We start from the raw sequence: 26,957 nt of genomic DNA, 5'->3' as shown, positions 1-26,957 counted from the left end.
TTTTATTATGCCCCTCGTCATGTGTTTAATGTTTGTATTTAAGTGTTTTGCATTTATTCTAACTAGTGAATTATATTATTGGAAAAACTCCTATAATTTATTCAATTAAAAAAAAAAAAGCATATTTAAGGGAGGGTTGGTAGAAACTTGCCTGTTCTGATGTTTTCAAGTTATCGTAAGATTGAGTGGGAGGGAATATGGGTGGGAATAGGGTTGGGATTGGGATTTTCTTATTTCAGAAAATGAATATTAAACTATGGGAAGAATTAGAAAGGGGAAAATGGTAAGACAAGGAATTTTAATGAAAAGGTTATAAAATAATAGATTATTTGATATGATTTATATATTTATCTTTAACTTTCTAAATGGAGATTAAAGTATATTCACTTAATGTAAATGGCCTCAACCATCCTATAAAAAGGAAAAAGACGCTTTTATTCCTAAAACAACAAAATATTGATATTTGCTTTATCCTAGAGACTCACTTATCTTCTATTGAATCTAATAAACTGAAATGTGAGTGGATAAAACATTGTTTTTATGCGCCAGCTATAGGAAAGAAAGCAGGTGTAGCAATTCTAATTCATAAAAAATGTAATCCTTATTTAAAATGAAAAATGCAGATCCATCAGGAAGATGGGTCCATGTGGACTACCTTGGAACTGTTCAATGTATATGCACCTAATTCGACCCAAATTGAATTTTTTAAAAATCTTCAGCAATTATTAATACCACTGGCTGCTTCTAATTTAGTTGTGGCTGGGGATTTCAATGCTGTTATAGATCCATTATTGGATTAAAAAAACAGTAGATGGGGGGTCACGTGGTGTCATGAGCGCGTGAGGACGTCTCCTCGCTCGCTCCGGGGCTGCCCTGCCGACTTTTTGCTAAAAACTGACAAACGAACCCCGCTCTTCGCGCGCACGCCGCAGATTGTGATAGCGCTAGTGCATGGAAAAATATCTTACTAGATCCAGGGATCTCAAGCAGGCTAAATCGGTGCGCAAGGACCGAGATCGGGTGCGGCCTGGTGACTCCAAAATGGCGGCGAGCCCCGCGGCGGCGGTCTCGAGCCTTACAGAAGCCGCGTTGTGCGACATCAAGGAAGCTCTTGCCCATGTCTTGGGACCGAAATTAGAAGTGATAACGGCACAGATAGCTAATATCGAGACGCTGCTGGAAACAGCGTCGGCACGCACAACAGAGCTCGAGCAGCGGGTTTCTTCCCTGGAGGACGCAGGTACCACCCAGAGTGCTGATCTCCTTGCATTGCAGGCGCAGGTTCGAGCCCAAGCTGATAAATTGGACGACCTGGAAAACCGGTCCCGTCGCTCGAACCTGCGCCTGATGGGTGTCCCGGAAACGATCCCGGATCGCTCGCTGCCGGAATTGCTGGAGGGGTGGCTGCGAGAGGAGCTGCCGCTCTCTTCTGCTGCGGGCCTGTGCGCATTGAAAGAGCGCATCGTTTGGGCCCTCGCCCTGGCCTGGAAACCAGACCACGTGTGGTCATCTTAAAGCTCTTAAACTTCAGGCACAAAGTGGAGATACTACAACAGTACAGAACCAAGAAAGACACTTTGAAATATGATGGCTCACCGATTCGCATTAGCCAAGATTACTCCATGGCCCTGCAGGAGAGGAGGAAGCCTTTTTATTCACTGTGTGCACAGTTATCGGAGCTCAAGCAGAGATTCCAATTCAACTACCCAGCTATATTGTGGATCCAGCGAAATGGGATCTGGAAATCCTTTCATTCGCCGGATGAGGCGGCTACATTTATTAAGCTTCTTGGTACCCGGACCCGGGAACAGACTGATTGAACTGACATTAGTCATGCAATGTGGTTTGTTTGTGACATTTGCTAGTTCTGGTTCATTAGCAGGGGGACTTTGTCTTTTGGGCCCTTAGGGGCGCACACTCTGATGGGGCAGGGCGGCCCTGGATGGGACGTCTCAGGTGACCTCTTAGCTCCCACATGTGGGGGAAGATTGGGGCAGTTGGGGGGATTTGGGGAGAGGGGGGGTCCTGGGTGGCAGCAGCACTGTTATTAGTTCATTTTGTTTTTCTTTTTCAGGGTTGTCATGGGTCATTTTCTTTCAGATTGGTGAGGATGTCTGCATGGCGTGTGAGTGTGAGTCTTGGGGTGGGGCTGGGCGCCCTAGGACTCTGTTTACTAGAAACCTTTGCTAGCTGTGGTGAGTCTGATGTTGGCCTCTGATGGGTGACCGGAAGTTGCGTATACTTTCCTGGAATGTATCGGGCATTACTTCCCCTGCCAAACACACAAAAATTTTGTCTCAACTGAAACATCACTCGGCAGACATAGCTTGTCTACAAGAGACTAGACTTACAGATTTAGAACACCAGAAATTGCGCCGGGGCTGGGTTGGGGACTTGCATTATGCCTCCTCCCCTGGAAAAAGGGCGGGGGTGGCGATTCTATTTAGGAGGGGCTTGCAGTGTACAGTCCAGGTTTTGAGGCGTGACACTCAGGGTCGTTACCTTTTGGTGCGGGTGGTTGGACCTGGGGGGCCCTTTCGGCTTTTGGTGGGATATGGCCCTAACAAATATCAACATTCCTTTTTTCAAAACTTGGTTAATATCTGTTTGCAAGATTCAGACTGTCCCCTGATTGTAGTGGGTGACTTGAATCAGGTAATGGACCCGGGCGTTGATCGCTCTGGGGGTTTGGGGATATCGTCTGGGAGGCAGACTAGGGGAATCCCTTATCTTTGTCGAGCTCTGGGACTGGTGGATCCTTGGCGGCTACTACACCCCACGGAGAGAGATTACACTCACCAGTCCAGAGCCCATGGTTCTTTCTCCAGGATTGATTATGCACTTTTATCTGAGACGCTGTTTGCTCAAGTCTCGGAGGCTACCATTGGCCCTCTCGAGGTGTCGGATCACCACATGATTTGGCTTGATGTTGCAGTGGGGGGCCCTGTGAGCTCGGGGGCGGGATGGAGATTTCCTGCGTACTTGCATGAAGACATTCATTTTCGGGAATTTCTAATGAACAAATGGGAGGCTTATTGCTCCTTCAATGCGCAACACATGGAACAACCTATTTTATTTTGGGACACTGCTAAAGCGGTGTTGCGTGGAGATATTATAGCTTACGTTGCCTCTAGGACCAGACGCATTGCACATCGCATAGTACAACTTGAGCGTCATTCGCGGCAGTTGAAACGTGAACTGCTGAATTCCCCGTCGGTGGCCACTAATGACATGTATAAAACGGTTTTGGCTGAGTTGAATACCCTTATCCATGAACGCACGAAAAAATTGTTATTTTATAGAAAGTTTCGATTCTATAAACACGGAAACAAGGCGGGGAAGTTGCTAGCATCAGTAACTAAAAGCTGGTCGGGTTCTAGGTATATTCCTATGATCCGAGAGACCTCGGGGAACATATTGACCTCGGCAGTGGCAATTGCAGATTGTTTCAAAAATTATTTTGAGGGCTTTTATGCTTCCCCGGGTCCCTATATGGGTCCTGATGTGAGTGATTACTTAGAGGATGCGGGGATGCCCAAATTATCGCCAGCCCAGAAATCTCGATTAGATAGGCCCTTACACACACAAGAGGTGTTGCGAGCAATACAAACATTGAAGACTTGCACGGCTCCGGGGCCGGATGGTTATTCTCCGGAGTTCTATAAGATCTTATCATCGGTCCTGGGGGAGCCCCTGCTGAATTATTATTCGGCAGTTCGTGACCGCGGTGCATTTCCCTGCTATGCGAATGACGCTCTCATCACTCTGATTCCAAAGCCATCTAAACCGCCCACCGAGATCGAATCCTACCGGCCGATTTCGCTCTTGAACGTAGACATAAAAATCTTAGCTCGAGTGCTGGCAGATAGGTTAGCACCTTTGTTGCCTTCCATCATAGTGCCAGAGCAGGTGGGTTTTGTTCGGGAGCGGCACTCGGTTTTGAACGTTCGGAGAGTGTTGATGGCGTTCTCGCGGGCACAACATACTCAATGTCCGGGTCTGCTAGTTGGATTGGACGCGGCAAAGGCCTTTGACAAGGTTCAGTGGCAGTATCTATTTCAGGTATTACAGCATATAGGACTCCCGGACAGTTACTTGGCCTTGCTCCGACCGCTCTACTCAGATCCCACTGCCTCGATATTGGTTAATGGGGTGCGCTCTCCTGGCTTCCTTGTGGGTAGGGGGACACGCCAGGGATGTCCATTGTCTCCGCTGCTCTTCTTGTTGTATTTGGACCCTTTGTTGCGTACTCTTCAGAGAGATGATGAGATTGTAGGATTGTCTGAGGGTTCTGCCCAGTTGCGGGTGTTGGCATTTGCGGATGACCTTTTACTCACTCTGGGGGACCCTCATCGATCCCTGTCTCGTGCGTTGGACATCCTTGACGAATTTCATCTTTACTCTGGCTTGACCCTTAACAAGCAGAAATCCCTGGCTTTGCCAACTTCAGATGCAGTACGTCAGGGTTGGCAAGGGGAGTTTCCATTACAATGGGCTGCTTCCTTCTTGCGTTACTTGGGGGTGGTTATACCTCGGGACCTGGATAGGCTGTACACTGCAAACATCTTACCTCTGCTCCGTCGTACGGAGTCTACTCTTACTAACTGGAGACGATTTCTCTTGTCCCTTTCGGGCCGTATTGCCCTCTACAACATGATGATCCTGCCCCAATGGCTCTATGTCCTACAGATGCTCCCCATCATGCTCTCCCCCGCTCATGTATCTCAACACAACCTTAATGCATATCTATGGCAGGGGAAGCGGGCTAGGATTTCTTTATCCAAGTTGATGTTACCTCGTAGGAAAGGGGGGTTGGGTCTCCTGAGTGTTTCTAGATTTAACCTTGCTTGCCAGTTAAGACATATCCATGATTGGTTTTGTGATACTAAATATTTTTCTCTACCGGAGATTGAATGTTATTGCTTTAAACCCTACCATTTTAGTTATTTATTACATGCTCTACACTTGCCAGACTTACCACAGCTTCGCTCTCATCCACTTCTACCGGCCATGCGCAGAGCTTGGAAATCCTTGTGCAGACTGTTGAAGATCAATTCCAGGGTGACGTCTTGCTTGCCCATTGCCGGCAATGGAGATTTTTCACCTGGCCTGGATTCTGGACCGTTTCATCGATGAACTTCAGTGGGGCTTCAGTACATCTCCCAGGCCGTACATCACACGGGACTTCCCATCTCCTTTCCTGACTTAACCACACAGTTCCACTTCACCGCTGCTGATTGGTTTGCATACAGACAATTACAGCATTACTTGCGGAACTTGACACCGGCGGTGCTGTGTGAGGAGACCTACCTTAAACTACACGAAGTCCTTGAACTGACAGCACAGGACCTGATACCCCTGAGAATGTATCATGGGTTGCTACTAGACTGCCTGGGAGATATAGATTTTCCGGCCTTGGCCAGGAAATGGACTGAGGATTTGCAGGTGCCCATCACAACAGCCATGATTCGAAAGGGACTTTGCTTGGGGAACGCCCTACGTCTCTCTTCCATGGAGTGGGAACGCAATTATAAATTCCTCTTGCGAGCCTTCTATCCCCCCAAGAGAGCTCATGTAATGGGGATTAGTGCGGAGCACGGCTGTGGTAAATGCAAACAACCCATGGCATCTTTTGGACATATGTTTTGGACCTGCCCACTGGTGTCTGCCTTTTGGTTGCAATTGGTATCTGCTGTGGCCCAGCTATGGGGGTGCTCCTGGAGACTCCATCCGAGTTTCCTCATTACTCTACAGATTCGTTTCCACCCGCCCAAGCCGGGCTGTTCGGCCTTTCTTAAGAGGACTATACTGCTGGGGAGGAAGTGTGTTCTGTTGCAGTGGCTTTCTTCTCAACCCCCGACTTTTCAACAGTGGAGAGCATTAATGCTACAGCAAATGTTGCTGGAGCGCAGAGACATAGTGGACATGTCAGCCAAGGCAGGCAGACTTTTTCGTCAATGTTGGTATTCTTTTAGTTTGACCTTTACTCCCTATGTTCGTAGACAACTCTGGGATGCTTGAGATGCTTCTGGTTTGTTTCTCACACTGGTTTTCGTTGCTGCTGCCTGGGTGGGGTGGGAGGGGGGATGGGGGGGATTGGGAATTGAACTGGTATGGAGAAAATGTTTTGATTCATGGTATGCTGTTTTTACTCTCTTGTTCAATAAACATATTTACACATAAAAAAACAGTAGATGTATGAAGTCATTAGGGTTAGATAATTTGGTACAAAATTGTGTTTTGCATGATATATGGAGACTATTTCATTTTAATGATCAGAAATTTTCTTTTTACTCCCAGGTCCATAAATCTTTTTCTAGAATAGATTATTTATTTGTTTCAGATTAACTTAGTTCAACAAGTTACACAAGCATGCATTGATCCAATCATTCTATCTTATCATGGAGGGGTATGGATCAAAATAAATTTAATTGATCAAATGAATAATAAATCAATATGGAGATTTGATAATACATTGCTTGCAGATACAAATTTTATTGAGAGAATTCAACTTGAATACTTTCAATTTGACAATATTGAAGATATCTCTATAGAAACAATTTGGGATGCTTTTAAAGCTACCATAAGAGGACAAATCATTTCTTATTCAACATTTACTAAAAAATCAAATTAAAAAACAATTTTCTAATTTGGAACAAGAAATAAAGAGATTAGAATCAAACTTAATTAATAATTGGGACAATTCTACTTTACAAGAATTATTAAAAATTAAATGGAAATATAATGAGATTTCTTCTAAAATGGTAAGAAAAGATTTCAACAAAGTATTATGGAAATTCGAATAAGGCAGGAAGATTATTGGCAAATTATTTAAAAGCAAAAAAACGGAAAACAAAAATATTGTTGATGAAAGATGAAAAAGGGATTGAATATTCTCAAACTAATTTAATTTTAAAACAATTTTTGAAATTTTATAAATCCTTATATTCTTCTGAGCCTTATTCAAACAAGGAAAAAGAAGGGTTAGAATTTTAAAATTTAGTTAAAGGACCAAAAATTCCTGATCACATAAAAGAAAAATTGGAAAAGCCAATATCACTAAAAGAATTACAAACAGCATTGGGGTCCCTTAGAGTTGGATCCGCTCCAGGTGGTGATGGTTTCACAGTAGAGTTCTACAGATCTTTTCAAAATACCATATTACCTTATTTATTAAAATTATATCAAACACAATTGGATAATGGTTGTATAAAAGGAACTATGGCAGAATCAATTACTATTGTTTTACCAAAGCCAAATAAAGATCCCACATTGGTTTCAAACTACAGACCTATTTCTTTAATAAATGTAGATGGGAAAATTTTGGCTAAAACATTATTTTACGTTTGGCTAAAACTCTCCCTCCACTTCATTGGAATGCATCAGACTGGATTTGTAGCTCAGAGACATTCTTCTAATAACACTAGATTGGCTTTACATATGTTAAATTTGTCTAAAGATATAAGTGATCCAGCTTTTTGTGTTTCGCTAGATGCAGAAAAAGCTTTTGATTGAGTGGAATGGTCCTTTATGTATCAAGCAATGGAATGGTTTGAAATTGGATCAGGATTCATACAAATGATTCAAACGTTGTATAGCTCCCCTACTGCATGATTATATATTAATAATAACTTTTCAGAATATTTTAAGTTGCAGAGAGGGGTTATTGTATTAGAACTCTTATTATTAGCAATTCAGCAATCAAGGGAGATTCAGGGAATTCCTCGTAGAGATCAGAAATATAAGGTCTCTGCTTATGCGGATGATATTTTGCTTTATTTGAGGAATCCTGAAACGACTATTCCAAATTTACTTAACTTGATTAATAAATTTGGAAAATTTTCAGGTTATAAAATAAATTGGAATAAATCAGAAGTCCTTCCACTCAATGTTTATTGTACAAAAGGATTATTTGATACATTTTCTTTTGTCTGGAAAGATGAAGGAATAAAATATTTAGGTATTTGGATTAAAAATACATTAGATGAGACATAAAAATAAATGAAAAACATATATTACAGAAGGTTACTGAATTATGTGAGCATTGGAATCCTTTACATATTTCATGGTGGGGAAGAGTTCAAACAGTTAAAATGATGATTTCACCTGTGGTTTGTTACCAAATGGGAATGATACCAGTGTTTTTTCAGGGGTCTTTTTACAAAAAAATAAATAGTATTCTTACAAAATTTATCTGGCAAGGTAAAATAGCTAGAGTTGCCTTAGTGACTTTACAAAAATCAATTGGAGAGGGAGGGGTAAATTTCCCAAATTATTATAGGTATCATCAATCCTATATTATGCACCAAGGTATGTATTGGGTCCTCTCAGAACTCATGGAAAAATTACCAGATTGGTTAAGGCTGGAATGGCAATTCATGTCTCCTGTAATGCTGTGTCATATTATTAGTACTAAAATGCCTAGGCTGTACAAAGAAAATAAAATATTAATTGACACCTGGAAAACTTTAAAATTGATAGATAATTTAACTTCTAATCCAATTCATAAATCTACAAATCAAACAATATGGCTTAACTCCAAGATTCAAATTGGCGGATTTAAGCTTGTCTGGAAGCAATGGTTAATAGCAGGAATTCGTACTCTTGATGATATAATGTCTAATGGTAAACTGCTTGATTTTTCACAGTTGCAACAAAAATTTGGCTTGAATAAATCAAAAATTTATAAATGGCTGCAACTGAAGCAGGCCATTCAGGTGGGGTTCCCTGAATGGAAAAATCTTAATAATCAATATAGTTTAGAATTCCTATGCTTTCAAGCAGACTTTATGGGACACCAGGCCGCACAGTGGTACAAATTAACATCTGGATTATTGAAAAAAAACAACACCAAGGAATGGTCTTAGAGACATTTGGAGTATTGAGATTAAGCACAAAATTATGGTATCTCAATGGCCATGTATTTGGTCTTGGAGGATGAGATGTACAATGTCTGCATCTATGAGACAAATGTGGTTTTTCTTGCTGCATAGAGCTTTCTGGACCCCTGTTCATTTAAAAAAATTAGATAGCTCTAAATCTGATAAATGCTGGCATTGTCATCTTGAAGCAGGGACTTTAGATCATTTGTTATTCTATTGTCCATATATATTAGAATTTTGGAAATCAATCTGGAATTAAATTAATTCCCTATTAGAAAATCATGTGGCATTATCATATGACACAGTTTATTTGGTATAGAAATGAGGACTAAGAAACAAATCTCATCTAATAATAACAAGTTATTGCTAATTTTAACTGGGGTTGCCATTCAACAGATCACTTACAATTGTAAGAATTGGAATAGACTTAATTATTGTTTTTGGTGGAACTCTCTATGCCATATATATAAAATGAAAAGGACACTAGCTGTCCAAAAAGGAAATTATAACAAATTTCAAGATGTGTGGAGGCCATTAATAGATTATTGTAAAGATTAAAAATATTCTTCCCTGTATAAAAATTTAAAGACATTAAGGGGTGGAGGGGGTGGGTATTTTTGATTATAATTGAAACAAATCATTTTCATAAATAAATAAGGGAGGGGTAATATTTTATATTATGATGATCAATTATAGGATTTCAAGTGTATTTGAATGCTTAATTGATAAATGTCAATTTGTACTTGATTTAAGATTTGAAATGAATAAAGTTAAAAAAAAAAAAAAGATCCAATTAATATGTTTCTTTCAGCGTAATCTAACTATTGGAAGCCGAGTCAAGCACTCTTAGGTTGAAGTCTCAGTATATAAAACCAAGAATTAGATTAGATTAGGTGTGAATCCCTCTGTCTCTCTCCCCCTCTCAATCCAGCATCAGCTGTCTCCCCCAACCAATAGTCTCTCTCTCTTTCCTCCCATAACATAACATAAAAATGTATTTATATACCGCAGTACGTTAAAGTTCTATGCAGTTAACAAAATTGAAATAAAAACTGAACAATCAGAGTGAAGTACAATACAAGAATTTTGCAAATAAGTAAGTCTTCAATAATTTCCTACAATGCTGATAGGAGACAGAAGTTCCTATCAGACAACTAAAATCTTTATCACAAGTTATAGTCTGAAACGGCATTGTCTCATCTCATCCCACAATTGCTCCATTTCTTTCTCTCCCTCCACCCCCCGCTTCACTCACTAATACCTCTGAGGGATTGCTGCCTGCTGGAGTCTGTGGCTGCAAGAACAAGTAGGAAGGATTTCCCGTCCCTGTTGCTGTCTCCCTTTCTCCAGAGGCTGCAAAGAAAATTAAATCATATGTGGGGCCAGAACCCTGTGTGCCACTGCTGGTTCTGTTTGTCCCCTCCGTCTTCTCCTTCCCTGGAACCATAGGCATCGGAACAGGGGAGGCCTCAGGGGCCATGGCCTCCCCAAAAATTATCCACCAGAAATATGGCTCTCCCCCCCCTACCACCTCCCCCGCCGCTGTAATTTAAAATCTTCAGGCAGCCAGCGGCACAATGAAGCAAGCCTCCTGCTATCAGCCTGACCCGGAAGTGTTTTTTCTGCAGCGTCCTGCCTAAGCGGAAAGAGGAAGTGCTGCAGAAAGAACACTTCCAGGGCAGGCTGACAGCAGGAAGCTGCTGCCAGCTGCCAGAAGATTTTAAATTATAGCAATGGGGAGGTGGTAGGCGGGGGAGTCAGGAACTGGAATAAGGTCGTACCACAGGATCCAGCTGAGGGGAGGCTGGGTTGGGAATGTGGAAAGGACAGATGCTGCACTGGCTGGGAGGGGGTTGGGAAGGACAAATGCTTCACGGGCTTGGGGTTAGGAAGGGAGGGAAAGATGCATTAGTGGGGTGGTGGGAAGGGAAGGAAAGAGAGATGCATGGGTGGGGTGATGGGAATGGAGGGAAAGAGAGATGCTGCTGGTGGGTGAGAGAAGAGAAAAAGGATTGTTGGATATAGGTATATGGAGTGGGAGGGAAAGAGAGATGGTATACATGGAGAAAGGAAGAAAGAGGGAAATTTGTTGGACATGATAGTGGTGGGAGGAGGGAAGAAAAAAAATGTTACACTGGGAGGGAGGAGAGATGACTCCAAAGAAGGAAGAGATGTCAGATTCTGGAGAAAGGTGATGGAAGGAGGGAAGAAAAAGATGTCAGACCAGTGGAATGAGAAGGAGAGAGATTCCAGACCATGGAATGGAAGGGAAAGAGAGAGAAGAGATGCAAAACTGCAGAAAGGAGATGCCAGATCACAGAAAGGAGAGGAGAGAAGAAGAGAGATGTTAGACCACATGAAAAGGGAGGGAAGAAGAGAGAGGTGCCAGACCCCTGGGGAGAGGAGAGAGATTCCAGGCTATGGGAAGGAGAGGAGAAAGATGCCAAACCGGAGGAGGGGAGGGGGAAGACAGATGTCTGACCACAGGAGAGGGAGAGAGAGGGATGAGATGGTGCACAGCAATGGGTGTGGCAGGGAAAGATAAGAAGAAATGCTTTTTATGGACAGATTGGAATACTGAAGAAGAAAGTGAGAGGAAATGGTACACAGGGATAATTGGGAAGGGAAGACATGGAAAAGTAGATAAATTTTGAGAAGAAAGCAGAAAAATGGAAGAAAGTTGAATGTTAAAAGTTAATGCTAAAGATGTAGGGCAGAAAGTGAAGGAGAGAAAAATAAATGGATAAGGTGGCCCTGAATACACAGTTAAGAGCACAGACAGAAGGAAGTGCAGTCAGACTGGGAAAAGATGGTTTGAAAAATAAAATCACCAGACAACAAAGGTAGGGGAAATGATTTTATTTTCAATTTAGTGATTGAAATGTGCCAGTTTTGAGAATTTACATCTGCTGTTTACCCCCCCTCCCCTTTTTACAAAACCGCAATAGCAGTTTTAGCACAGGCTGGTGCGCTGAATGCTCTGCACTGCTCCCAACACTCCTATGAGTGTTGGGAACAGCACAGAGCAATCAGCGTGCCGGCCTGCACTAAAACCACTATTGTGATTTTGTAAAAAGGGAGGGGGTATATTTTACACTGTTCGGGAAGAAATTAATTTGTTTCTATTTCTCTGGGGTTGTACTGCATGCATAAGGTGACCATACGTCCCGTTTTGAATGGGACCGTCCCATTTTTAGATCCCCTGTCCCATTGTCCCCACACAGCTTCTGGACACTGAAATGTCCCATTTTCAGGGACAGCATCCCGAAGCTGGGACAACGGGGACAACGGGACAGGAAATCGCTTCCTGTTCCTCCCTGCCGCACAAAAAAAAAAGCCTCCCTCCAGCCCAATTGAAACCCCCTGGAACAGAGAGCCACCGCCGGCCCGAAACAACCACCTCTGAAGGGAAACCAACAAGCAGCACCGTAACAAGCAGCATGAGCAGCGAGGCTGAGACATAGCAGCAGCCGCAGCCTGCCGCCGCTGACAGCAAGCTCGGCACGGTGACCACTGGAGGGGAAAAAAGAAGGACACCAGACTGTCATAAAGAAGAACAACTCAAGGAAGTACCTTCGCAGTGTGAGAGAGGGTAAGACTGTGAAGTTTTAACCGAATATGCACCGAGGTTACAGACCACGATTCTATGGAGGCCCATCCTGACAAAGACAACTAAGATGATCTAAGGGCTCCTTTTACGAAGGTGTGCTACGGGTTTTACTGCATGCACCAGATTAGCACGTGCTATAGCGCACGCTAGCCAAAAATCTAGCTCCTGCTCAAAAGGAGGCAGTAGCGGCTAGAATGCGTGACATTGTAGCATGCGCTATTCCAAGCGTTAAGGCCCTAGCGCGCCTTTGTAAAAGGAGCCCTAAAAGTACATCTCTTCGTGCAGGCATTGGCCTAAAGTGAAAACAGAGTAAAATCTCCTAGTGGTGGATTATTTAATGGGTCTCTTAAGAATGTTTAGGGATTTAATTGATTGATATTTTGGGAATGAAGTTTAGAGATCTTAAGGATAAGGTTGCTATAGTTATTAAGGGGTTTAATAAATATGGGAAAGATAGCATAAGAGAATATTTATTTTATGTTTTTATGGGGGCAAGGCATTCATAACAATTTTAATAGGATAGGTATTAAATCTTGCGCATGATTTGAGGTAATTAATTCTATGAGCTTTTAAGGTAACATAAATTATTTGGTTGATTGAGTATCAGTATTTAGGATGAATTATAATGTTTCAGGGAGGATAAATATGAAGTTGAATGTATGTTGCTAATTTTAGTAAATAATTATATCTGTATACAGTAATAGCTTGAAATGTTTATTTCTTTGTTTTCTTTTATATGGCAATTGATTTAGGAAGCTTGGGTAAGTTTGATAACTCCATTAATGTATTCATGATGAAAAAGAGTACATTTATTTTAATTGGGGTATCAGGACACAATTACATATGTTATTGCGAATTTAGAGGGAAATAGTCCATAGTAAAGTAAATATAGACTTGATATTTCATGAAATTGTAATTAGAGTCTCTGTCTATTAGAATTGATTTTGGGGTTTTATCTAGGTATATATGAACATATATAAGGACATTTTGCTTTAATTCTCTCATATTTTAATGCACTTGAAAAGGGAATAATTTTTTTTACTTCAAGGTATATATTAATGTATGTAATTGATAATTTGATTGTAGGGAGGGTGGGGGTAGGTCATGGGCCCACCTACAAGCATCTAAGTTGACCATGGAAATTTCAAGGGGGTGGAGGGTTTAAATGGTTTAGGATTTTAAGGGTAGGGTTAGGGAGGGTTGTGGGTGGGATAGAGTCCTGGATATGTATAGGGAATTATGCTTTGGGATATGATATAAAGGGAAGGGACTTACTATTATGAATGTTATTGCAAATAATTAAAAATGTCCTTAAAAATATTTTCATTAAATGTCAATGGTCTTAACCATCCAATTAAGAGGAAAAGAACACTTAATTTTCTAATAAAACCAGGATGCTGATATATATTGTATTCAGGAGACGCACTTAAATGCCATGGAATCAAAAAAGTTGGAAGGTGGGTTAAACAATGTTTGTTTGCCCCTGCGATAGGTAAAAAGGTGGGTGTTGCTATTCTAGTTAATAATAAATGTTTAGCTTCTTTTAATTTGAATTCTGCTGATCCTGTAGGTAGATGGATTTATGTGGACATGTTGGCACTGTTTAATATCTATGCCCCTAACTCACATCAAGCTGAATTTTTCAAGACTCTTCAACAGTTGATACTACCACTGGCTGCTTCTAATTTAGTTGTGGCAGGGGACTTTAACGCTGTTATGGATCCATTACTGGATAAAAAACTAAGTAGAATAATAAAATCATTAGGGTTAGATAACTTGGTACATTCCTGTGCACTTGAGGATATATGGTGGATTCTTCATTTTAATGATTGGGAATTTTCCTTTTGTTCCCAGGTTCATAAATCATTTTCACGAATAGATTATATTTTTGTATTAGATAAGTTAGTTCAGCAGGTAACAAAAGCCAATTATTTTGTCAGATCATAGTGGAGTTTGGATTAAATTTGAATATGCTGAACAAGTTTGTAATAGATCTGTGTGGAGATTTAATAATACACTTCTTGCAGATTCAAACTTTCTAGAAGAATTTCAATTAAAAATGAATGAATATTTTCAACTTAATGCCTCGGAGGAAATCTCATTAGAAACCCTGTGGGATGCTTTCAAAGCTACCATGAGGGGACAAATAATCTCATATTCAGTACATAGTAGGAAACAACTTGTAAAAGAATTTACTAATTTAGAACAAAATAAAACAGCTCTCCGACTTTATCGAATCCTCGAATGCCCTTCACCCCAACCAAACAGGTTTTCGAAAACACCATAGTACAGAATACTCAATGATCGGTCTCATAACAAATATCCATTATTACCTCGACCACCATAAATCAGTCGCCCTTTTTTCATTAGACTTATCTGCCGCCTTTGATACAATTGATCATGAACTTTTATTAAATCGGATGCAATCACTAGGCATAGGCGGTCAAGTTTTACAATGGCTAACTTCATTTTTATCCGACCGTACTTCCCGAGTCAAATTTAATGATGTTTTTTCATCAGATTACTCCTCTACCTACGGGGTACCGCAAGGATCAATATTATCTCCTCTCCTATTTAACATTTTCTTATCACCTCTTCTTACTATTTCTCAATCACTGGGCTTTACAACTTTCTCCTATGCAGATGATATACAAATCATATATCCCATTGACCCAGAAAAAGATGTAGAAATATAAGCCATTAACAAAAAACTAGAAATAATAAAAAACTGGTTAAATTGTAACAAACTGGCACTAAATATACAGAAATCCAAGACTATGCTTTTCACCTGGAAAGCAAATCTAATACCAATATCTCCATTTATTCTAAACAACATCCCTATAGAATCTGTATTTAAACTGAAAATTCTCGGAGTAATAATTGACGCAGACCTATCTTTTCACAATCATATAAGCGAAATAGTTAGATCATGCTTCTATAGACTACGTCTTATTCGATCAATTTCCACCTTTCTTGACTCCAAATCCATCAATATTTTGATTCATTCTCTTATCATATCTAAAATAGATTATTGTAATTCCCTCTTCATTAACATAACCCAGAAAGAAAAAAGACGACTTCAGATAATTCAAAACACTGCAATAAAATTAATTCACAAAGCTAAAAAATATGATCACGTCACCCCATTATTGATTAAATCACATTGGCTACCCATTTCCCACCGTATTACATTCAAAATTATACTGTTAGTACATAAAACTCTGACTTTCAATGAACCGCAATTTATTTCTAAAATGATCATTCCACACAATTCCGTACGTTCCTTATGATCATCGGCTTCGAACTTATTATCTATCCCCTCCTTGAAAATTATTGGTATAAGAAGAAACGACATTTTTTCAGTTATGGCACCCACGTTGTGGAACTCATTACCAAATTACATAAGAATAGAAAAAGACTTACAAACATTTAAAAGATTTTTAAAAACTTTTTTATTTCAAGATGCATTTGAACACACGATATAACACACATAACTTTTATACATTTTATTACAAACATTGGACTTTTTTTCCCCTTACCCCATAATGTGTTTTCCTATTCATGTAAATTTTAATAGATAAAAATGATGTAACTTTTCCCTCCTTTCCTACCCAGTCATGTTATTTTTTGACTTTAAATGTATTGTATTGACTGTTTCTTAAAATTTTGATTATGTTTTGTATTGTCTGTAATAAGTCTAATTTGTCAAAATTATATGTGAAACCACTATCTGTGGCTTTTAGAGTGTACATCGCCTAGATATTACGATAGGCGATTCATAAAATGCTAATAAACTTGAAACTTAAAGATTTGGGGGTCCTTTGGGGGAGCATTGAGATAAAGCAGTATATTTCTGCATCTCGATGGCCACATATCTGGACAGCGTCAGCATCTATGAGACAAACATGTTTTTTTCTGTTACATAGATCTTTTTGGACCCCTGTTAGGTTACATAAGTTAGACAGTTCTAAATCTAATAGATGCTGGCACTGTCATCTGAACATAGGGGCACTGGATCATCTGTTCTATTGTCATTTGATACTCAGCTTCTGGAAGTCAATATGGGGACAGATTAACCTCATACTGGAATCAACAATCCCTTTGATGTATGAGGCAAATATATGTGGAACTTTGCTGCATATCAAGCCTCCTATGGATCGTTACAAATGCAGGCTTTTCCTTATTATGACAGAGATAGTGATACAAATGATAACACACAATTGGAAAAATTGCAACCACCTCAACTTTTCATTTTGGTGGGCCAGTTTATGTTTAGGATACAAATATGAAAAGATGAATGCGGATATGTTGGGGAATAGCAAAATATTTAAATTAGTATGAGGGCCGTTGACATAATTTGTTAATTCAACATAATTGTTTTTATTTCATTTACTGTTAATTTTTACATATATCCAGGACGGGGTGAGTGGGTGGGGGATTTCTGTTTGGTTTATTTCTTGATTGAATTGTTGGAAGAAAGGGGAGGAATATTTTTCTTCTGTAATGTTATTTATGGATTTTAAGTGCTTATGTTGATTATTAATGTTTGTATGCTTCATGGCACTTTGTATTAGTCTTGAAAATGAATAAAGATTTTTTTTAAAAAAAAAAGAAATCTCAGGAGGCACACAGTTTGAGATACACTGCAATAAAGGGTGCAGCCTGCTTTGTTTTTTTAAAGTTTATATTTATTTAAGTGTATTAAATCCATAAGTTTTCCAGTACAATTCAACATTGTTGTTCAACAATTATACCCGTCCCTCCCCCTTCTTCTCTACCCACCTCTTCATAGGCTTTGTTCCTAAGGGCCTTGTCAGTTTTACTATTGATAATATTAAAGCATCACTTGGGTACAGGCTTGAGTGTTAGAGTTGCAATGCTCATCTCACACTCCGTGCAGTCAAACCCACATGTGATAAAGGACACCCTGCAGTTGCATGGATTATCATGTGTGTTTATTTTGGTGTATCTTTGTTGTTTCACAGCCATTTGCTCAGTGGTGTCATCTACAACCCAAGGATGCAGCTAAGGTTTCAGAGAGTGCCTGGAAACTTCTCATCTATACAGTCTTCTGGTCCTACAGCGCCTACCTGCTCTTTTGCAAAGACTATCACTTCTTCCATGACCCGCCTTCTGCTTTTCATGGTAGGGTAAGCGCTCCTGCATCTTGCAGTTCCCCCTCCCTCCTCTGCCATCCACAGTACAAATAAAGGAGGAGGAGTTGGGGCTGTTCTTCAAAGAAATTTTGTAGGTGCAGAAGTGACTCTAGATCAGGGGTGCCAACACTTTTGGGGCTAGCGAGCTACTTTTAAAATGACCAAGTCAAAATGATCTACCAACAATAAAATTAAAAAAAACACAACGCACACTGTACGCATAGAAAATGTTAATTATCATTCCTATTCCAGGGTTTTTCAAAGAGGTCAAAGCAGATGACTCTATGCACTGTCACCTCAGTAACAACCATACAAAAATAAACAAATATACCCCCCTCCCTTTTTACTAAACCACGATAGCAGTTTTTAGAGCGCAGGGAGCTGCGCTGAATGCCCAGCGCTGCTCTCGACGCTCATAGGCTCCCTGCACTAAAAAACACTATTGTGGTTTAGTAAAAGGGGATCTTAGTGTAAAATATAGACAGCAGATATAAATTCAGACACATTTTGATCACTAAATTTAAAATAAAATCATTTTTCCTACCTTGTCTGGTGATTTCATGAGTCTCTGGTTGCACTTTCTTCTTCTGACTGTGCATCCAATCTTTCTTCCTTTATTTTAGCCTGTATGCTTCCTCTCCTCCAGACCTCATTCTCTCCCCCAACTTTTCCTTCCTCTCTCCCTGCCCTTTCTTTCTCTCTGCCTCCCTTTCTTTTTTTTCTGTTTCTCTTCTTTCCTTCTGTCTCCCTGCCTGCCCTTTTTCTTTCTTTCTCCCTGACCTCTCCCAAGCCATTGCCATCGGGGACCAGGACCCAAACCGCCACCAATAACAGGCTCGAAAGCCGACGCAGGCCCAAGCTCTTCCTGCTTCGGCCAACCAGCATTCCTCTCCCCGACGTCAATTCTGCCCAAGATCGCGATCGACCTATTGGGGGAAATGCTGCCGGGTCCTGCCTTCGCGGAAACAGGAAGTAGGCAGGACCCGGCAGCAAGAAGAGCAAATGCTTCACTAACCTGTCTCCCGCCTTAGCCCGTAGCGAACGCTTGCTTCAGGGCTCTCAACATGTGCGTGCCGGCTTCCCTTCTCCCCCCCCCCCCCCGGACATAACTTCCGGTTTCGGAGGGAAGAGAAGGGAAGCCGGCACGCACACGTTAGAGCCACGGAGCATAAGTTCGCTACGGGCGGTTTTTTGGTTGTTGTTTTTTAAATGTTCAGCAGCGGCGGCAGCAGCAGATGACAGCTGGGCGGACCGCTCAGCTAAAAGGCCCAAGGGAGAACACTGGAGAGGAAGGCTGATCGGCCCGGTAGATCAGGACGGCAACACGAGTCTAGCAATCGACTCGCGTTGCCTTCCTGAGCTACTGGTCGATCGCGATCGACGTGTTGGGCACCCCTGCTCTAGATCATAGCTGATAATCCAGACTGGGATTTCTTTTTCTTTTTTTACTTTCTTTTACTTTATGAACAGGCAGAACAAGACTATGAATAATAATAAAAACGATGTATTGTGACTCTTCTGTACATAGTCATAACTTGATTCTTAGGTTCTCAGTACCCCAACCTCTATATCTCCCTCCACTCACCCCAGAAGCATAACCCGGTGCAGCACAATACAAGGTTATATGTAGGAACTGATGGGGCTAAGCTCCCTGGAGATACAGATGACAATCACTTGTCAACCCCCCGCATTGCCCTTTTCTAAGTTAGAACATAAGAATTGCCATACTGGGACATAGCAGCTCAAGAGGATTCTTCCTTTGGAACCTTAGGTTTGAAGTCAGGCTTTTCTCTCCCACCCAGGGTTTCTGGGACTGCTTAGGTTATGTCCCTTGGTTCAGCATTCCATCCCTATTGCATTTGAAAAAAATATTAGGTTCTTTCCTTGATAATATCTTTTCCAGTAGATAGGAATGGTATCATTGTCGATGCGCCTGCCTGGACCTCCTGCAAGTTGAAGGTTGCATCTCTGACTTTTCTGCTAGCTATAGTAAATTGGAAGACATTGTATAATTTCTGTATACGAGGTCTGACAATTCAGTTTATGAACTAATCCTAGAAAAAGTGCTACATAACTCATTGCTGAATATCACTACGGTCACCTTCAAAGTACTCCCACTGGGAAGCCATGCACTGATGCTAGTGTCTAGCAATTTTTGAACTCATTTTTCTGGAATGCCCATCAGAGATGTTGTTGTATTACCCTTGATGTCCTGAATGTCATCAAAATGTTTTCCTTTCAATATTTCCTTTATCTTCGGATAAAGAAAAAAAATCATTGGGGGCCAGATCAGGTGAATAGGAATTTTCCAATACAGTTATTTGTTTTCTGGCTCCCTCACAGACAGTGCCTTGTGAATTGGTGCATTGTCGTGATGCAAGAGCCACGAGTTGTTGGTGAAAAGTTCAGGTTGTTTTTGTCTTTTTCACACAATCTTTTCAGCACTTCCAAATAGTAAACTTGGTGAACTGTTTGTCCAGTTGGTACAAATTCATAATGAACAATCCCTCTAATATAAAAAAAGGTTAACAACATTGTTTTGATTCTTGATTTGGACTGGCAGAACTTTTTTTTGTCGTGGAGAATTGGCTGACTTCCATTGTGCACTTTGATGCTTTGTTTCAGGGTAGAGAATGACACGGGGACCGTTTACCATGGTAAACCGCGGGTCACCGCAGTAAATCCTCAGGAATGGAGACATTTGCAACTGGTTTACTGCAGGAATGGGAACAAGACCTTTCACCGCCCCGCGGGAATTGGGACAAGACCTTTTACCGCCCCGTGGGAGCGGTGAAAAGTCTTACTCCTGTGGTAAAAAGAATTGTGCCCATGTCAGACTCGGCATCTTCTCCCCAGCTCCTCTTGTGAAAAATTTTACCTTCAGGAGCCAGACATGCCACGATGAAGACAGAAGGAACCTAAAACCGAAGCCTGAAACCAATTTGATTTGAAGAATAAAATTACCAGACAACAAAAAGAAAAAAAATAAATTTATTTTATATTTTGTGATTAGAATATTTCAGATTTGAAATATATATCCTGCTAGAGCTGGTTTTAGACATAACTGGGGACCGCAAAGTCCAGGCTGTGCGTCTTTAGCTTCCAGCTGGCTTAAGGCTCTCTCTCTGACCAGGGGGCAGTTGCCCTAGTTGTTCTCCCCTAACACTATTCCTGCCATGTGTGACTAAAGTATTCTGCTAGCTTGATTTTTCTATATAGCATTCTGTAGCAATTTGGGTTAGTCAGTTTTCACAATAGTGAAGGGGATATTTGTGAAAGGGAGGGGAGATGGATTTTGTTGAACCTTGCTCTGTTTATAAACCTTGCTTGTGTTTATAAAATGACAATTGTCAGAGGAGAAGCTTCCGCTCACACACAGGTTTCGCCGGCATCAGTTTCTTTTCTAAAGCACCGCGAAGGTAAAGGGAGGGAGATAGATTTGGCCGGAGGGCGGAAAGGGGCCACGTGCACGATCGGTGACCATTCGCCTTCCCTCCCTTAAGTTTCTTTACGCTGCAAAGGTAATGGGGAGGGAGGGAGATTCTTGGGCTGCTGAAGGGTGGTGAGGTGGCTAGAGGGAAGGGTGGATGCTGCGGGGACAGGGTGGTGAAGGGGATGGCGGGGCGGTGAAGGGGACGGCGGGGACGGGGCAGTGAAGGGGAAGGTGGTCCAGTGACAGGGCAGTGACGGGAACAGATTTTTCCCCCGTGTCCTCTATTTCAGGGTCGTATTGGTACATCCTTGTTTCATCACTAGTGATAACACGGCCCAAAACATTGTCTTGCCTCTCCAAAAGGTCTTGGCAAACTTCGACTCTCCTATGCTTTTGTTCTTCGGTGAGCTCCTTAGAGACCATATTTGCACATACCTTTCTCATGCCATGATTTTCAGTTAAGATTTTCCTGTTTCTCTCTCGATGTTTACTTGGTCTGCTATGCTTCTCCAAGTTTCCAAGTTTTATTTAAAATTTGATTAAACGCTTATACAGATTTCTAAGCAATTTACAATTAAAATCAGGGTTAAAATACATAGGTCATACGAGCCTAAGACGAGACTACCACTGACAGAAATAGAGGGAAAGAAGGGTAGAACTACATAAGTAATAGAAAAGAAACCATATAATGTAAAAAGCAGAAGGAGGGATAAGATATTAGCCTGAAAAGGCTGAGTTGTCACTGTGGAAGAGTTAATTAAACCCGGGGAAGAGCCCTATGTTTGGTGCTAACTCTAGCTCTCGAACACATCATTAAACAGGAAACTTTTAAGAGAGCCCTTAATCTTATCTAACCATGTTCCTGCTCTGATAAAAGAAGGCAGGTTTTTCCAAGTTTGCGGAGCAATTACTGAGAAGATTTCTGCCCTTCTTATACTAATTATTTTTAGAAAGGGAAGAGTTAAAAAATTTTGATCAGCCAATCTAAGGGAATGAGGAATTTGTCTAGGAAGAGTGGTTGCTTCATTTGGCAAATTTTGAACGTTAATAGTGCCAGTTTAAATGTAATTCTATGTCATATCGCCCAGGATTGACGGAACTTGGATGTTGTGACTTAGACCATTTAAAACATGGTCTAAGTCACAAAAACCCACCTAAACTCACCATATAAGCACTGAAAACATATAATACTGACCCCCACACACTACCCCAGTGATCACCGACCCCCATAAAAATTTTAATCACAACTTTAAAATTTAGCATCCAGACCATCATCACCTGGCCGCCTGGCATAGGAAAGCCTAGTCGTCCAGCACAGAGGCAGCTTAAGTCATCTTGGGGGTGGGTTAGGGACCCATAGAGAGGAGGACCCATGCCCATAAGCCCCTGTAATCACTGCATTGATACTTAAACATGTGCACTCCCCTATACACCCCCAAAACCCTTTTTGAATGGCATATAAGTGTCTCCTGCAGCCATAAGGGCTATTGGGGTGGTAGATAAGTGGGTCTAGGGGATTCTGGAGGTGGTTTGGGGGGCTCACCATGACCTTCAAGGGAGCTGTAGTGAGGAGAAGACATGGCACCCTTTTTGTGAAGTTCACAGCAGTGCCCTGTAAGGTACCCCACTATTTAGGTGCTATGTCTGGGTATGCAGTCCATCACTTTGCAGACCCCTCCCACGTCCAGCAGGGCTTGTTCTAGGCGTTTTGGACTTGGATGAAAATGTGTTATAAAGATGGACGATTTAGCGACTTGGACGATCAGATAGGCAGGACGTATAATTAGACGATTTTCGAAACGAAAAAAAGTTGGATGTATTTTTCGAAAATGTGTCTTTAGCTGTTTTTTACTTTGGACGACTTGCGAGATGGACATAAACAGACTTAGATGTCCCTTTCGATTATGCCCCTCTCTGTGCAGGTTGTCAAGGCCAGCAGCGTGCCAGATTTTAAGAATAAATGGGATGCACATGTGGGATCTCTAAGACGGTAATAGTGGGGGGAGAATCATCGGAATAGGCAGACTCGATGACATATAGGATATCTGGGAGAATAAATTTAGGGAAGGGGATCTTTAGTGTGGGCAGACTAGATGGGCTATGGCCCTTTTTTCTGCCGTCATTTTTCTATGTTTCTATCAAAGTCTTGTTGGGGGGTCTCCCCGTTCTCCTCCTGCTCTCCTCCTGTAGCCAGCTTTGAAACTAACTGACTAGGGGCAGCAGAGAGCGGGGAGAAGGAAGAGGTACTGAAAACAGTGATCACCTGTAACAAACTCACAGGAGCGGATACAAGACCCTTGGTTCAGAATACTATCCCTATGTACTGGAAAAGATATTATCAAGGTAAAAAGCTAATCTCTTTTTAAATGACTAAGTTCACCCTGACCTAACAGACTTGGATCAAATCTAATGGCCACATTATCGCATCATGGGATAGATGTAAAAGAGGAATCATTTTCTATAATGTTCCTGTCAAATAAATTGGGGGAGGGGGGGGAGACAGGTTGTCTCTTTTCTTTTTTATAACTTTAATTTGTATTGATTTTTTTCAATAAAAACATATTTGTTGGAGATTCTCCAGCACAGTAGTTTTACAAAAGATGATTCAAAGTCCAGCGATAAACAATCTACAACAATCTGTAAACCGTCTAGAGATTCTTGAGATAGATGATATATCAATAAATAAATAAACTTGGAAACATGGTTAGAGTCCAAGAATATAGTGCACAAAACCCACCCCTATACAAATTTTACTTTCTTAAATAGAGGTTCTTGAATTATACCAATCCAAAAACAGTTATCACAGTTTATCAAATGAGACTGGTTTTATATTGTCCATCCGTGTAAAGTATTAGTTGTCCACCAATGAGCCACCTCTCTTCATACTGTAGAATGGACAGACATGGGAGGAGCACCCTGAATTATGGGGTAGATAAGTTTGGTGGTTGCCAGTGCATAACCATGGGTTTGGATCACCAGAAATGCTCATATGCAACATCTGAGAAAGTCCTTATGCAGTCTGTCCAAATATTCTGGATAATGGGGTACTCCTGCCAAATATTAAAATAGGTGCCAAGCCCCCCATACCCTCTCCATCAATTTGGAGATACCATATAGGAGAATTTATTTTAATTTTACTGAAAGTGAGCATGCATTAGTCTGAATTTTGCAGACAGTGCTCCAGAAGAATTGAAAAGTCTCAAGATTCTGATGCTTTTAACTATTTGTTTGTTAACCTTATGGTAGGATCATTGTTATTCATCTGCTTTATCAATGTATTCAGTCCATTTCTATGCTGCCTTTCCATAGTAGTTCAAGGTAGCAAACAATATAAGGGAAATATGTGTGTAATTGAAGCAGTTCATGCAAATTTATTGCATTTATATTCATTGTGGATAGTCTGAAAATCTTGACTAGCATGGGGATCCCCCAGTACAGATTTTAAAAGTACTAGATTTTAGAATAATTTAATTGTTTTTTTTTCTGACAAATGATTTTATGGCAATCACGGAAAACTGTTTCCATTTGGGTTAGGATTACCAGATTTTACATATGAAAAATCCAAACACATAGACCCACCCCCAGGACGGCCTAGTTCCACCCATCCCTGCCCCATTATGCCCACACCACATCCCAGCCTTGCCCCTAGCCCCGCCATCCTCAGCCTGCTCGTCTCAGTCAGGAGGGCATCCGCGCATGCGTGGATGCGATGACATCATACACGGATGCCCCTCCCGACGCGATCTGCTTTTCAAATCTCGGACAAAGTGCTGGGTTTTGAAAAGCCATCCATACATGCCCTCTAAATACAGGACATGTCTGAGTAAATCCGTATGTCTGGTAACCCTAATTTGGGATGTATTAAATAACATATTTAAAATAATTTCCACAATGCAAAATTTTCTGGGAAGTCATACCTTGCTAACCAAAGCAGCCAACTTCTTCACTTTTGTTTTTCAGACCAAGGGGCTTCTCCTTGGTTTAATCCCAGAGGAACTATTATTCCCTAGATGCACTGGGGTAAATCCAATTTGGGCTCAGCCTATTCTCTGCTGAGTATATGTGTATTTTTCCATTTTGTATTATAGACTGGAAGAGGGGGATACAGGTCCCTTCAGACATTGCCCTGTTGTACCTGATGCAGGACAGTTTCTATGGTCATTCCATATATGCCACCTTGTTCATGGACGTTTGGAGAAAGGACTCTATGGTGATGCTGGTTCATCACATTATAGCTCTCAACTTAATCACCTGTTCTTATGCTTTCAGGTAGGTGAAAAAACCTGTGTGTAAGGCAGTTATGCATGTTAAAGGTTTGGGAATCACAGACCTAATCTTGGGGGCTTCCTTGCCCAGTCAGATTTTCAGGATATCTGCAATGAATATTCACAAGGTAGAGTTGCTTATAAATTCATCTCATGAATGTTTATTTTAAATATCCTAGAAAAAGCCCAGCTGGATGGGGTTCCCCCAGGAGAAGTTTGAGACTCATTGGTCTACTTGCTTAAATAGTGGACTAAGAACTAGAGAAAACAGGGTTAAAATCCTGTTTCTCACACTGCTGCTCCTTGTGACCCCGAGCAAATCACTTAGAGCAAATTACTTAGGGACCGATTGTGTCCCGACCATTTTGCGACCCTGACCTCATTCACTAATCTTCTGGCTGATCCTGTCCGCACCCGATCCGATCCATGCATACAGATGAGGGAAATGTCATGCAAATGTAGGAAGGGCCTCGATTCGCAAAAAAAAAAAAAAAAAAAATCAGGAACACTGACTGGGCTGGCCGATCAAAAAAGATGCAGTCGCTCACGTCCTTTCCTGCTCTCTGCAGCACTCGTCTCCCTCTGCCGCCCCAACTCCCTTGGTCTCTACCACCCTGCCTGCCTCTCTGCCACTCATCTCCCTCTGGTTCCCGCGACTCTTGTGGTTTTAACCCACGGGTTTAAAGCGGGACTGCACTAAGGCGTGTTCTGTTAAGTTCCAGAACATGCCACAGTGCAGCCCAGCTTAAACCTGTGGGTTTAAACCACGGGCTTGAAAAAATTATGCTTTTCTTTCAGCCTTTTTCTACTGTGCTGGAATAGGCAGTAGTAGCCTCCTCTGCACTCCCTGAGCTGGTTGATTTGCTGGTTGTTTGTGGCGCTCACTTTCCTTTTGTCAGCAGAAAGAGAAGGCCGCCCAGGACTGAGGCAGCTGCATGCCGGGGAGTACAAACTGGTTTTTAAACCTCTAGCTAGCTTGTACAGCACTACCCTTGATCCGTTTTCTCTCCCCTCTCCCTGGCTGGTGAACTTCCCTTCCCTCCTCGCCTGGCCAGCACTGCCCTTTGGATGGCAAGTAAAAATAAGTAGAGTTAAAAAAAAAAAAAAAGTTTCCAGCTCTTCCTTGCGCGGAGAGCATGCTCAGACCATCTACAGGCAAAGAAGATGGTCTGCGCATGCGTCGAGATCGCTCAGTAGAAAATTACATCACTACCTGCAAGGTGAAACAGCTTGCCTGCCTGACTAGCCACATGGCATTCTACAAAACGCCTTCTTACCACGTCTTCTCCCCCAACCATTTCCCACAAAAAATATGAAAGTGCGGAAACCTTTTGAAGAACTCTCAAATGTGCATGTGTGCAATTGTTGGAAGGATTGTTGATTGGGAATTTTTTAAGCTTCTAAAAATAGTCTTGGAATTCAGTTTTGCTGCTCTGTGGATAAAGAGTCCACCACAGGGGAGCTATATATGAATGAAAAAAATATATATATTTTTGTTTTAAATATACTACAATATAATTTGATTGAGTGTTTCCCCTAATTTTTGTACTTTTTAAAAGAGTAGACAATCGATTTGTGTTTACATATCTCACCTAAAACAGAGATTATGCT

At 41.3% G+C, this 26,957-nt stretch overlaps 1 protein-coding gene across 2 annotated transcripts in view; it reads left to right on the top strand.

The window, feature by feature from the left end:
• Positions 1–26,957, top strand: part of CERS1 (ceramide synthase 1) — a 68,610-nt gene that overhangs the window by 31,053 nt on the left and 10,600 nt on the right. For both annotated transcript variants that reach the window (XM_033953894.1, XM_033953895.1), the window contains exons 2-3: positions 17,478–17,637; positions 25,170–25,350. In XM_033953894.1, coding sequence (XP_033809785.1) covers positions 17,478–17,637; positions 25,170–25,350 — 341 coding nt within the window. The remainder of the gene's footprint in view (positions 1–17,477; positions 17,638–25,169; positions 25,351–26,957) is intronic.

Source organism: Geotrypetes seraphini, chromosome 8 (assembly GCF_902459505.1).
Source record: "Geotrypetes seraphini chromosome 8, aGeoSer1.1, whole genome shotgun sequence".
Lineage (NCBI taxonomy): Eukaryota > Metazoa > Chordata > Amphibia > Gymnophiona > Dermophiidae > Geotrypetes > Geotrypetes seraphini.
Note: the sequence above shows the minus strand (reverse complement) of the source record. Positions and strands in the feature narration are given on the sequence as shown.